Source organism: Cheilinus undulatus, linkage group 11, assembly GCF_018320785.1.
Source record: "Cheilinus undulatus linkage group 11, ASM1832078v1, whole genome shotgun sequence".
In the NCBI taxonomy this organism is placed as follows: domain Eukaryota; kingdom Metazoa; phylum Chordata; class Actinopteri; order Labriformes; family Labridae; genus Cheilinus; species Cheilinus undulatus.
Genome location: NC_054875.1, coordinates 50211487 through 50225177, shown reverse-complemented (window position 1 = coordinate 50225177; position 13691 = coordinate 50211487). Strand labels below are relative to the sequence as shown.

General features: G+C 38.8%; 2 protein-coding genes across 2 annotated transcripts in view; both read left to right on the top strand.

Moving 5' to 3' along the window:
- grm6a (glutamate receptor, metabotropic 6a) overlaps positions 1-1621 on the top strand; it is a 31937-nt gene extending 30316 nt beyond the window's left edge. The window contains exons 14-16 of the mRNA XM_041800128.1: positions 359-499; positions 568-656; positions 784-1621. Coding sequence (XP_041656062.1) covers positions 359-499; positions 568-645 — 219 coding nt within the window. The 3' untranslated portion in view covers positions 646-656; positions 784-1621. The remainder of the gene's footprint in view (positions 1-358; positions 500-567; positions 657-783) is intronic.
- Positions 1622-7549: 5928 nt separating this feature from the next.
- Positions 7550-12349, top strand: tsr2 (TSR2 ribosome maturation factor). The gene is made up of 5 exons (XM_041799649.1): positions 7550-7682; positions 10995-11085; positions 11354-11445; positions 11586-11744; positions 12144-12349. The coding sequence occupies exons 1-5, from the start codon at positions 7605-7607 to the stop codon at positions 12243-12245; spliced, it is 522 nt and encodes a 173-aa protein (XP_041655583.1). The 5' UTR covers positions 7550-7604; the 3' UTR covers positions 12246-12349.
- Positions 12350-13691: the final 1342 nt, after the last annotated feature.

Here is a 13691-nt window from a genome sequence, read left to right as displayed (position 1 = left end):
TTCTGTTGGTGGTTGTAGAGGTTCCGTAGGTGGTTGTAGAGGTACCATTGGTGATTGTAGAGATTTTGTAGGTGGTTGTAGAGACCTTGTAGGTTGTTATGGTGGTCATTTGTGAGGTTGTTCAGGAACTTAAAACATTTCATTGTCTTCTGAGGGTTTTGATGGTTCTAGTGATCAGAGGAAGTTCTAAAGATCACTGCAGAGTTTCATTAGAAAAGCACGTATGTTCTCAAGGTCCTTTGGTTGTTCTTGTGGTCATGGTGTAGGTTCTTTCAGACCTACAGTTGTTATGCACAAAGCGGTGCATTACAGATGTTCTGCGACGGTTCTTCAGGAAGATGTCGCTTTTTCACCACAGATGTTTATCCAGACGGCCACTCTGACAGTCTCGATGTCGCTCAGCGCCTTCGTCTCCCTCGGGATGCTCTACATGCCGAAGGTTTACGTCATTGTCTTCCACCCTGAACAGAACGTCCAGAAGAGGAAGAAGAGCTTCAAGGTCAGTAGCCTGATAGTTGCTGAGTTTCCTTAAATCTGCTGTGTGGCCTGACTGTTACTGTGTTGCAGGCTGTCGTTCAGGCTGCTAAATCACTGAACGAGAAACTGAATGGAGACACGAAGATTGAACCGGACAGGTCACAGTAAAAACTCTTCAGGTACTCAAACTCAAAACTGCAGTAGAACTAGTTAGTGTGGAGTCAAAGTAGTTCCTTTATTTTAAAAGGACTGTTTGTTATTTTTCTTCAAGTTCACCAACACGTTGCGTCTGTGCATCTTTAACAGGATCAGTCATGAGGAAATGTCACTCGGCCATGTTCCTGATGTCGAAATCCAAGCATGTTGCTGCAGACGATCAACTCTTTCCTCCAGAAGACCAAGGGGATCTATGATAACATGTTGGTCTAGATATGCAACACCTTACTAAAGTTGATCAAAATGTTGCTACAGATGATCAACAAGATGTTCCAGATGAGCAACAAGTGGACCTACATGAAAACGCATCGCTCCCGATGAGCCGTTCTCTGCTGTAGATTAACATGTTGCTCCAGATGATGAACAAGTTGCTCCAGATGACCAATTTTTTTTCCAGATGACCAACATGTTGCTCTGGATTGTGAAAATGTTGCCTAAGATTATCAACAACTTGCTGTAGACATTCAGTAAGTTTCTCTGCGAGTTTCTCTACATATTAAACACTCCTCCAGATTAGCAATACCTCTCTATAGATTACTGACATGTCGCTCCAGATGTTCAACACATTGCTTTAGATGATCAACTGACTGCTAACGAAGATCATGTTTCAAGCTAAGCTCATTGTCATGCTGCTCCACATTGCATTAGATGATCCAATGTTGCTTCAGATGCTCTCAACAATAAACAAGCTGTTCCACATAATCAACAACTTCTTCCAAAGGATCAAAAAGTTGCTCTAGATGATAAACATGTTCCCTGAAATTATCCCCATGTTCCTCATGTTCTCCAGATGATCCACAGGTTGTTCTAGATCAGTGGTTTTCAAAGTGTGAGGCGGGCCTCCCCTAAGAAGAACTGATTTATCCGATGGACCCCCACCCACAAAAATGATTGAAATTGAAAAAACAATTAAACAACAACATTTCAAACATTTATGTCTAATCTTTAAACATTTTTAACATTCTTATTTTGGATATTTTGGTTTGCAAATGTCCTTAAACATCTGCCTTTCCCTCTTATTCAGTTAGAATGCCATTAAAAACCCCTTTTTCATATTTTTGGGCCATTTTACAACTTCTTTTTGCTTATTTTTCCCCATTTTTTCCACTTTTATCCCATTTTGCCCCATTTTTTCCACTTTTATCCCATTTTGCCCCTTTTCACCTTTTTGCCCATTTAAGCTACCTTTCATCATTAAATATCCCCTTTTTTTCCATTTTTGCGACGTCTTTTTGCCACTTTTTCCCAAGTTTTGACACTTTTCTCCCCATTTTTGCCATTTTTTTGTCAGTCTTATGACCATTTTGCCACTTTTGTCCATTACAGTCTTTTTGGCTTTTTTTTATACCATTTTTTGTCCATTTAAGCGACCTTTTGCCATTAAATACCACTTGTTTCCTTTTTTTCACATTTTTTGCCTCTTCTTTTTACCATTTTTGCTCTTTTTCACATTTTTTTTGCCACCTTTTGCCCATTTGAACTACCTGTTGCCATTACATACCACTTGTTTCCTCTTTTTTTGCCCATGTTTGCCACTCTTGACTGCTTTTTGCCCATTTAAGTCACTTTCCACGCATTTTTGGTCACTTCTTGCAAATTTCTGCTACTTTCTGACCATTTTTACACTTTTTCTCCCCATTTTCACCCATTTTTTTGCTGCTGTTTGACCATTTTTGCCACCTTAAACCTCTTTTTATTGTTACTTCAAGCTGTTTTTGCCTCTTCTTTCCTCTTAGATTGTGGCTCTTGCAAAGGTATTTTCAATCATGTGGCTCTTTGGCTGAGTAACACTGCTCTATATCAGTCCCTATAGTAACTATAAGTTTATCCATTTAGCTCCATGCACAGCAGAGGTTAGCAAAGCAAATCACCCTTTTTCTGGTTTATGGTTCTGCGCCTCCCCTGTAGCTCTGTGGCGCCTCCCAGGGGAGGCCCACCTCACACTTTGAAAACCACTGCAATAGACCATGATTTCTCTGACCTCCATGGGCCCCATGTTTGGCTGGGCCCCTTACAGACGGCCTTGTCTCCACATGCCTATTGTAGAATGTTCATGTCTGTGTTCAACCACCTTCAGGTACAGTGGTGGTCCCCGGTCTCTGGCATGGTCGGCGTGTTGCTCTGGATGATTACTTTTGTTGATAACATCGACTCTTTGTTAAAGGACAGTCAGTCTTGTTCATCTGTAAACTTCAGTGATCTTCTGGCCTGCCTGATGATGGACTGATGACATCACTCTGTTTGCTGCTAATTAGCCGATGAATCCGTTAAACCCTCGATCTTAAAGAAGGACTGTATTTCAGTGTGGAGCAGATGACCTCCTCCAGCTCAGGCTGTCTGTGATATTTTTGTTTTAACGCTCATTAATGAAATATTAGAGTTTCCATGTGATAAATATTGAGGAGGAACTCCATCTCCCAGCATGCCCTGGGGGTAGAGAGTAAGAGTACAGATGAAAGAGACGTTTAATCCATGATGGACGCCTGCGTCGCGGTCTTGTGTTATTATCTGACTAATGGGCGTGGTCTGAATCCTTATATGCTGTGTCATATAGCCTGTGGGCGGGGCTAAAGATTCTGAGGAGGACAGGCATGGCGGTGGTGAAGAAGATATTTCAGGCTGAGCTGCTGAATGTTTCAGCTGCTGGTTAAACTTTAATGTTCGTGTGAGCGGCTCAGGAGCAAGGCAGCGACAGGCTGATGGTTCAGTTCCCTGAAGAGTCAGAGAACTGGGTCACTCATTCTTCTTCTACTGTTTCCCTCCCTGCTGCAGAATACAGCGCCCCCTGTCAGCAGGGACCAACATGTCCAGTACTGTTATCATATTTTATTTTAATACATTAAAGGTGCAGTATGTAGAATTTCACACTGGAATCTAGTGAATGAATTAAAAACGACCAAACCTTTGTTATGTGTGATCTTTGTTTCGCATGCTGTCTCTTCTGGGATTAAACTCTTCCACACATTATCCAATCAAAATCACTCTTCCTCATGTTCTCAACCAATTAAATTCCTCTCTGGGCCATCATCAAACCTTCCCATTACATGTCGGCATTTTTCAGCTATTTCCTGCCATAAACAGAGAACCCAAATTTGGCAAAGGTCCCGTATCTTTCCTATCACTCCACAGAAAACAACGCCATCGAGCTGTTTTCTTGATTCGCTGAAGGTCAGCCAGCCTCTAAACCGTTTCTCCAGATGTGCTGGCCTCTGTGTGTGTGTACACGGCGTCTGTGTGCAGATTTCATCAGACATTTGTTTGGATAAACTTTCTCTCAAACACTCACAGCCAGCTCTGGAAACATCAAACGCTGAGTTCTCGATCCTCACCTAACCTGGGCAAATTACTTTATGTTCCCATCGATCCACTCTCAGTAAACCTTTGTGACAAAGTGGAAACAGAATTTTAAACATTTTTGCAAATTTACTGAAAATAAAAACTGAAATCTCACACTGGCATCAGTATTTAAACCAGTGATACTCAACGCGTGGCTCTTTTTTGATGATTTGTGGCTTTTATGTCTATTTGAAATATTTTTTCACACAGAAAACCTTAAAAAAAAGGTCAACTTTGACCTCAGCAGGCTACACTCTTGTACAGCTAAAGCTTTAATTGTCAATCTTTATTTGTTTGTATATTTCTATTGCCCTTATTTTCACCCCCCCCCCCCCAATTTTTCCTTTTGTTGTCACTTTTAATCAATTTTTCTGCTTTTTTAACCCATTTTGCCACAATTGTCCTACTGTTTTGCACTTTTTAACCAGTTTTTGCCTCTTTAATCCTGCTTTTTGCTATTCCCAATTTTTCCCCCTTTTTGCCACTACTTGCGTATTAAACCTGCTTTTTGCCATTAAATGCCACTTCCTTTCCCCATTTGCTGCTTTTTGACCATTTTAGTCACATTTCACTCATTTTCTGCAATGTTTTTACTGCTTTTTGACCATTTTAGTCACCTTTCACTCATTTTCTGCAATGTTTTTACTGCTTTTTTAACCATTTTAGTCACATTTCACCCATTTTCTGCAATGTTTTCACTGCTTTTTGACCATTTTGCCACAATTGTCTCATTTTTTGCAATGTTTTTACTGCTTTTTGACAATTTTAAGTCACATTTCACTCATTTTCTGCAACGTTTTTACTGCTTTTTGACCATTTTAGTCACCTTTCGCTCATTTTCTGCAACGTCTTTACTGCTTTTTGACCATTTTAGTCACATTTCACTCATTTTCTGCGACATTTTTACTGCTTTTTGACCAGTTTAGTCACCTGTCACTCATTTTCTGCAACGTCTTTACTGCTTTTTTACCATTTTAGTCACATTTCACTCATTTTCTGCGACATTTTTACTGCTTTTTGACCATTTTAGTCACCTGTCACTCATTTTCTGCAACGTCTTTACTGCTTTTTTACCATTTTAGTCACATTTCACTCATTTTTTGCAATGTTTTTACTGCTTTTTGACCACTTTTTGCCACCTGTTACTGGATTTTCTATTCATTTTGCCACTTTTTCACCCCATTTTTGCCATTTTTACCCAGTTTTTGCAACACTTTTATGCCTATTTGCCCCTTTTCACCTATGTTTAGTGACTTCTATGACACTTTTTGAGCTTTTTTCCCACTTTAACTTAGTTTTGTTTCCACTTTAACCCCTTTTTCCCACTTTACACTACTTAGATTGTGCTCATGCAGAGGTATTTTTCAGTAATTTGGCTCTTTAGACTAACACTGACTTAGACTGTAGATGTAGCTCAGGTTCCTCCATGTCTCTGGTCTTTGCTGTTTTTTACACCCTGACTGGAGTCCACCTGTGCTGAATTAACCTGATTGGACATGATTCTAAAGCCCCGCCCCTCTCTATAGAAGGCCTCACAGCTGACAATGATATCGGAGCAGAAACCAAGGGTCAAAGGTCAAAGGAGCTGCAGAGACAGGATTGTTGACAGGCACAGATCTGGGGAAGACTACAGAAACATTTCTGCTGCTCTGAAGGTTCCAGAGAGAACAGTGGCCTCCAGAAGTCTCACATGGAAGAAGTCTGGACCAACAAGGACTCTTCTAGAGCTGGTCACCATCGGGGAGAAGGACCTTAGTGAGAGAGGAGACCAAGAACCTGATGGTCCCTCTGACTGAGCTCCAGAGATCCTGGAGGAGATGGGACGAAGTTGTAGAAAGACAACCACCCCTGCAGACCTCCACTGATCTGGACTTCATGGAGGAGAGGAGAGATGGAGACTCTCAGGAAAACCTGCTCAGAAAGCATTAATGTTTAGTCTTTCTACTGCAGTTTATCTGAGGCCTATGTGCCTTTATTTTTATATTTTACCTTCAATTTAACAATGCTTGTTAAAATCATATAAAAATGTTGTGCCTAGTGAATATTTGGCAGGGAGATGATAAAGTTAAATTCCTAACATCAGGAGGTTTGCACTTAAACAGGCATTTAAAGTGTTAAGTTCCCCAAAATTAATCAGTATTTTACATATTTTATATCTTGGTGAAAAAACAATGCATTATAGCTTGAATTTAAGTGTGAGAATATATGAAAACTATATTTTTCAGTTAATTTAAAAAGATTAAAAGTAAATATTTAATTGTTAAAATGAGTGTTTCACATTCTCCTTCTTCCTGTCAGTAAGGATTACATTATTCTGGTCCTCTCTCCCTGATTTAGACAGGTTATCATAAGAGCTGAGATCAGCTGCTGCCCCCTGCTGGAAGCTCCACAACATTACAGTTAACAGCTGCTACATCCATTGGGATATTCAGTAGTGAACTAAGAAGAGGCCCTCAGTAAGAGTTACATTATGGTTTAGTATCTGTTTTATGAAAGATTTTCGTGAAGAGAGGGTTGAGATTATATTTGAGCTGCAGATAATGTATGAAATAAATATTCTAGAATAATCTGCAGGTTATTTATTTATGATTGGGACTGGCAAGATGAATCACATTAATCAGAATGAATTAAGGTCCAGTTATTTTAATTGTGATAGATTAAATGATTTATTATCATTTTCAGCAGACTTTGGTTATTCAACCTCAGCGTCTCCCTGATGTAAAACCAGTCCACCTCTGCTCCTTAACGTCTCATTTACCTTTAAAAATTCACAGACAGAAACCATCAAACATTCACCCTTCTACTGTTCTTTCATTTTATTTAAGATCCGTAAAAATGTTAACGTTAAAATCCTAAATCTATCTAAAAACAGGTCTGTATTAAAACAGGAAGTCAGCCATCTTTGGTTTAAGACAGGAGAAAAGTCAAAAATGACACAAATGCAAAATAGTGGAATTTAAACATTCAATCAAAGGGATGCGATTGCTCCAATTTTTCTGCAGTAGTTCTGAGATTAATCGTGATTAATGTTGTAATCTTTTAAACGCTCCAATTATCATAAATCAATATCAGTGTTAAAAAAAATTTAAATATTGACCAAAAAAAATATATTTTAAATTCGTTATCACATTAAAAAATAAACTTCTATTTCTTCATTTTTTTATTGTTTGGCTTTAAATTCTGAATTATAAATTTAGAAAATAAAAAATAAAAACATAATTACAACTGTTAAAATTTACAAAAGTAAGAAAACTGTACGGAGCCCAGGAGGTGACTTAAACGGGTTTTTTTTATACGCACGTGTGGTTTCTCAGTATCTGCACGCGAATAAAACGCACGCGCGAGATAATAAAACGCGCATGCGTATCAAAAAAAAAACAAAAACAAAAACACGTTCATGTCACCTCCCGGGCTCCGTAAGATTAAAAAATAAAGAATAAAAGTTTATAAAACATGATGTTATTAAGATTTACTGAAATTCCGTTGTAAACATTCATGTGGCTAAGATCGGGATCGGCTGCTTCTGTCTGATCGATGTTTCCTCCACTCCACTGCTCCGGTCTGTCACATCCAACATGGCGGCCTCCGCGGCTTCACGTGAGATCTTCACGGAGGGAGTCCGAGCGGTTCTGCACTCCTGGCCCGTTCTCCAGGTAAACCTTCACTCTGACGCACACCTGACGCACACCTGTGTGAAAGACTGACGCTGAGCTGTTCTCTGACGATCACAGAGAGCTATGCTAACAGGCTAATGCTAACAGGCTAATGCTAACAGGCTAGTTTACGGTGTGAGCAGGTGTTATGTTTCTTCTGGTCTCTAGACTAACTGATGACACAGCGGCTCAGACTGACCGTTGAACCAGCGTCTATGACCTGGTCTAGACCCAGGACCCACCAGGACCTCCTCAGTGACAGTTTACGGTCCAGTTTAATGAAAACCGGTTCAGTTTGGATCTGTGACAGCATGCCAGCATCACTAAGGTCCAGGTCTGTCCGGTTCAGAGAAGGGTTAGTTTAAATGTCTTCCTGATTCATGTGGTCTCACTTCTCCTCACTCAACAACCAGAGAGTTTATTTCGTCCTCTAGTTCATCCTCATTTTATAAAAGTAAAATATTCTGTCTTTTATATTCACACAGCTTGGCTAACGGTTAAAAAAATCACAGTCATCCTGTCTGAAATCAATCAATCAATCAATCAATCAATCAATCCGTCTAGGGGGCTTCCAAAGCCTGATCCAGTTGACAAAGTGAGGTAGAACTAGTAAGAGGGTTTCTGAGGTCCTCTGTCAGGAAGTGTTTACTCTTAATTCTCTGAGATCAGGTGACCGAGCTTTGATTTGAGGTAGGAATTCAATTAAAATTCATTCATTAACTAATTACTAACAAAAGGAAACTTCATGCACAAAGCTCAAATATTGTCAAGTTCTTGTTTTATTGATGAATGATTTTAATGTCAAAGATGTTTAAGAACTGTGTTTAATGAACAAAGTAACTGTTGACTTTGAAAGTTTAAAACTTCTCTCACACGCCTTAGATCATGACCAAACATGCAGAGAAACATTTTTATCTAAAAGTCAGGGAATAACGATAATTCAGAAAATTCATACATAGGTTCCAGTGTGTATGTAAATGTAGTCCAGGCCTAAAAACTCAGTCCTTAAAACACAAATGAGGATTAAGGATGAACAAAGAAAGACTTGTGCTGATGCTGGTCTGTTGGTCCTGTCTAAACCCCCTCACATATTTATACCTGAAAATATCCATCTACCCAGGAAACCAGTGATTTAGTTGCAGTAATGAACTAGCCTGTACTACTGCAGGCTCCAACAGGATCTATGAGTTTGTTCAGGTGATGCAGGATTGCAGATTATCCTCCACCTTCAGCCTTACCTGGTACTCGCTTTTGATCAGTCAGTGCTCAGAAACCTGCACTTGCAGAGGCTACATAAGAGTTTGCAGTTTGCCTCAGTTACCTTCAGTTACTGTTTTTACTTCCTGTCAAAAATCCCCCTGGTTTTGGTCCCTAGACTTACTGCTTTTGTCTGAGTATGACCCCAGAGTTTACTCAGCCTTATGCTTTCATTGGCTCGTACATCATTGCAAATTAAACACTGTGACTGTTAAGCATCATTAAGACCAATGCAGGAAAATCCCAACTTTGATAGTAGACTCTAGTATAGTCTTGGTAGTAATTATTAATCTGTCATTTTGGCTCACACAGACCAGAAGTTAGCAAAGTAAATCTGTTGAGGGTTTTTTTTTTACCTCCGCCAAGGAGGTCATGTGATCAGCAGGGTTTGTTAGTTAGTTAGTTTGTTAGCAACATAACTCAAAAAGTTATGGAAGGATTTTGATGAAATTTTCAGGAAATGTCAGAAATGGCATAAGGAAGAACTGATTAGATTTTGGGACTGATCCAGATCACCGTCTGGATCCAGCGAAGCCAATGCTTTGCCTCACCGTGTTTCCACCCCACCAGGAAGGGAGTAGCTGGCGAATGCCGTGGTGGGGAGCACATGGGAATGGATCCAGGATTTTTTTAAAGGATTCTTCACTATTGGGAGATAGGGCTAATAGTGCTTTTCTAGTTTTTGCCCAATACTTTTTGAAAAATAAATAGTAATTAACTAATAAATAAATAAAGCATTACACACATACTTTTGTACACAGCTGGCCTTTACAGCTGATGTATCAGTTGTTAAAATTTTTAAAATTTATTTATCCAGGAGAACCTCATTGAGATCAAGAATCTCATTTAGAAGAGTTTCCTGGCCAAGACAGGCAGTAGGACAATGTAGAGTTACAGACATAGAAAAGAGAAAATCATTACAAACACAAATCAAACAAATCCATGTCACAGAGTAGTCATTAGACTATAACATCTACAGCCAGATGCCTCATCCTCCAACAGTTTTAATTTACTTTTAAAAACATTTAAAGAGACCAGCTCCCCAGACATAAAGTCTCCTGTAGCAGATTCCAGGCTGCTGGAGCAGCACACCTGAAACTCCTTTTGCCCGTTTCAGGACGGACCTTTGGCACAGATAGCAAAAGTACATTTTGTGACTGAGTCACAGAGCGAAGACTGTAACTTCCAGAACTTTTCACATTGATGTTACCACACAAATATGATGGAAGCAGATTTAGAATCGCCTTATAATAATATGCCAGTGCTTTAGTCTACGTGTGTTCAATGAAGACCACCCAACTCGATCATACAAAGTACAATGATGAGTTAGGGACTTAAGGTTTGTTGTAAACCTCAGTGCCCCATGGTCCACAGTATCAAAAGCTTTTGATAAATCAATAGAAAGCACAGCACAGTGTTCTTTGTTGTCCAAAGACTCAATAAAATCATTGATTACTTTTAAAGCAGCAGTGGTTGTACTGTGTTTGTTATTACCTGTTAAAAAATAAATTTTAAAACGATAAATAATTTTCATATGTTGATACAATGGATAGATATTTTGTCAATCCTGTGGGAAATTCAGATAATATTGTGCATCCTTATCCAAAAAAACCTTCATTTTAAGTCGACACTCTGTTGAAATAAATTCAAACATGTACTGGGAAAGTAAATTATGACCTTTAAGTCAAACTATTTTACGAAGTTAACAGCAGAGAAAAAAGGTCGCAGTCAGTGACTAGCCAGCTGTTTGGCAGACATCTCTGTGTCTTAGGGAAAATCTTTGGGTATAAACTCTTCATAAAGACTCTTTGACAGAACTTTTTTTTTCCTCTGGCCTAAATTCATGACCCACTGAAAGCAGCTCAGTGACCCTCTTTTGGGCCTCAACCCACCAGTAGAGAACCATGAAGTAAACACTGATCATTAAAGTTAAATAAATAAAAAAAAAAGACCAATAATCCAGAGAAACCTACAAGACAGGGGTGTTTAGGAACTGATGTTATCTGATTGGCTCTGAGTGTTACCATGGAAACAAATGCTGTGTTGTGTTCACAGATCGCTGTGGATAATGGGTTTGGAGGCGTGTATGGGCAGCAGAAAGCTGATTGGATGGTCGACGTTGTCCAGCAGTATTTTCATGATAACGGTATGTAACCATGGTAATCGTCCTGTGAGTGTTGATAGTTTGTTTGATCAATACGAGATTAGATTATGTTTTAAATTCATCATTCACACACGCTTTATGAAACACTCATCCATCTATCTACCTGGGCAGGTAATAACTGTTTTTAATAACTGATTTTTATTCTGAAGTGTCAGAGCTGAACTTCCTGTCATGTGACGTCAACACTGAATCAGTAAGCTGATGGAGCTGTTTATATAGTAATCTAATAATTCTGTGTGTTTGTGATCAGCTGACCTGGAGCAGTTTGAGGTGGAGGATTTCATCGCTCAGCTGATGGATCAGGAGTTTGACACAGTGGTGGATGATGGGAGTTTACCAGAGGTACACATTAATCCCGCCCCCCTACTCACTGATCTTTGACGTACCATGTTGGTGATCATAGTAGTGAAAGCGAAGCAGCTCAGGTCATTTTTAATGCTAATAGATGCAAGGCTGATAAAATGATGTCACTCTGTGTGCAGGTGTCTCTCAGTCTGCAGCAGATGTTCAACCAGTGGCAGCAGGGGGCGATACAGCATCTTCAACACACGATCAACACACTATCCTCAAAGAAGAGCCCGAGGGCAAAGGTCACAGCTCCGCCCACAGAGTCTGACAACGACAGTGAAGATGAAACACAGGTGATGATGTCAAATGGGTTTGACGAGCAGATTTATACACAAAGATGCTTTGGGGCTCCTGCCTTACTGTGGCCGCCATGGCGGTATCACTCCTGTAAAGGCTCAGGCAGCATCAACCTGTAGATCTCTGTGGCTGGTACTTAAGTACTCTAAAGGTTCACTGACAGACTAACTGTATTTGGTACTATTTAAACGTATTATTTTATCCAATCAGAAACTGTTGGTGGGATGTTATACTGATGATTTTACAACTGTCTGTCTTTATGTAGGTTACTACCGTTAGGGTTCATTGTTGTAGTGTTACAGTTCATAACTATAGTGGTATACATGTTTTTTTGCTGATGAAACCTTTATCTAATACTTAAATATTTGATCATTTCTGTTCACGTGTCTGTCCAGGTAATGGAGTGTGAGTCATCCTGTCCGTCAAGCAGCAAAAAAGAAGCTCCACCTCCTCAGGAGGATGAGGATGGATGGACAGTTGTACGAAAAAGGAAGTGAGCTGAAGGAGCTGACCTCTGACCTTCAGGATTGGACTCTGTGTGTGTGTGTGTGTCTGTTGATTTTTTTTAATAAACTGATGAAAAAATCTGCTGTTAGAACTTCCATTACATCCCAACACACAAAAACATTACATTATGACAATCAAACTAGTTGAAATCAAGGAAAAATATAGCACCATATGACATTACATTTCACTAACGACATACTATACTATGACATTATGTTCCACTTACCACATACTATACTATGACATTACATTTCACTGACGACATACTATACTATGACATTACATTTCACTGACGACATACTATACTGACATAACATTTCGCTGACGACATACTATACTATGACATTACATTTCACTGGTGACATACTATACTATGACATTACATTTCACTGGTGACATACTATACTATGACATCACATTTCACTGACGACATACTATACTATGACATTACATTTCACTGACGACATACTATACTATGACATTACATTTCACTGACAACATACTATACTATGACATTACATTTCACTGACGACATACTATACTGACATAACATTTCACTGGTGACATACTATACTATGACATAACATTTCACTGATGACATACTATACTATGACATTACATTTCACTGACGACATACTATACTATGACATAACATTTCACTGATGACATACTATACTATGACATAACATTTCACTGGTGACATACTATATTATGACATTACATTTCACTGACGACATACTATACTATGACATTACATTTCACTGACGACATACTATACTATGACATAACATTTCACTGATGACATACTATACTATGACATAACATTTCACTGGTGACATACTATATTATGACATTACATTTCACTGACGACATACTATACTATGACATTACATTTCACTGACGACATAATATACTATGACATTACATGTAACTGACGACATACTATACTGACATAACATTTCGCTGACGACATACTATACTATGACATTATGTTCCACTTACCACATACTATACTATGACATTACATTTCACTGACGACATACTATACTATGACATTACATTTCACTGACGACATAATATACTATGACATTACATGTAACTGACGACATACTATACTGACATAACATTTCGCTGACGACATACTATACTATGACATTACATTTCACTGGTGACATAATATACTATGACATTACATGTAACTGACGACATACTATACTGACATAACATTTCGCTGACGACATACTATACTATGACATTACATTTCACTGGTGACATACTATACTATGACATTACATGTCACTGACGACATTCTATACTATGACATAACATTTCACTGGCTACATAATATACTATGACATTACATTTCACTGATGACATACTATACTATGACATAACATTTCACTGGCGACATACTATACTATGACATAACATTTCAC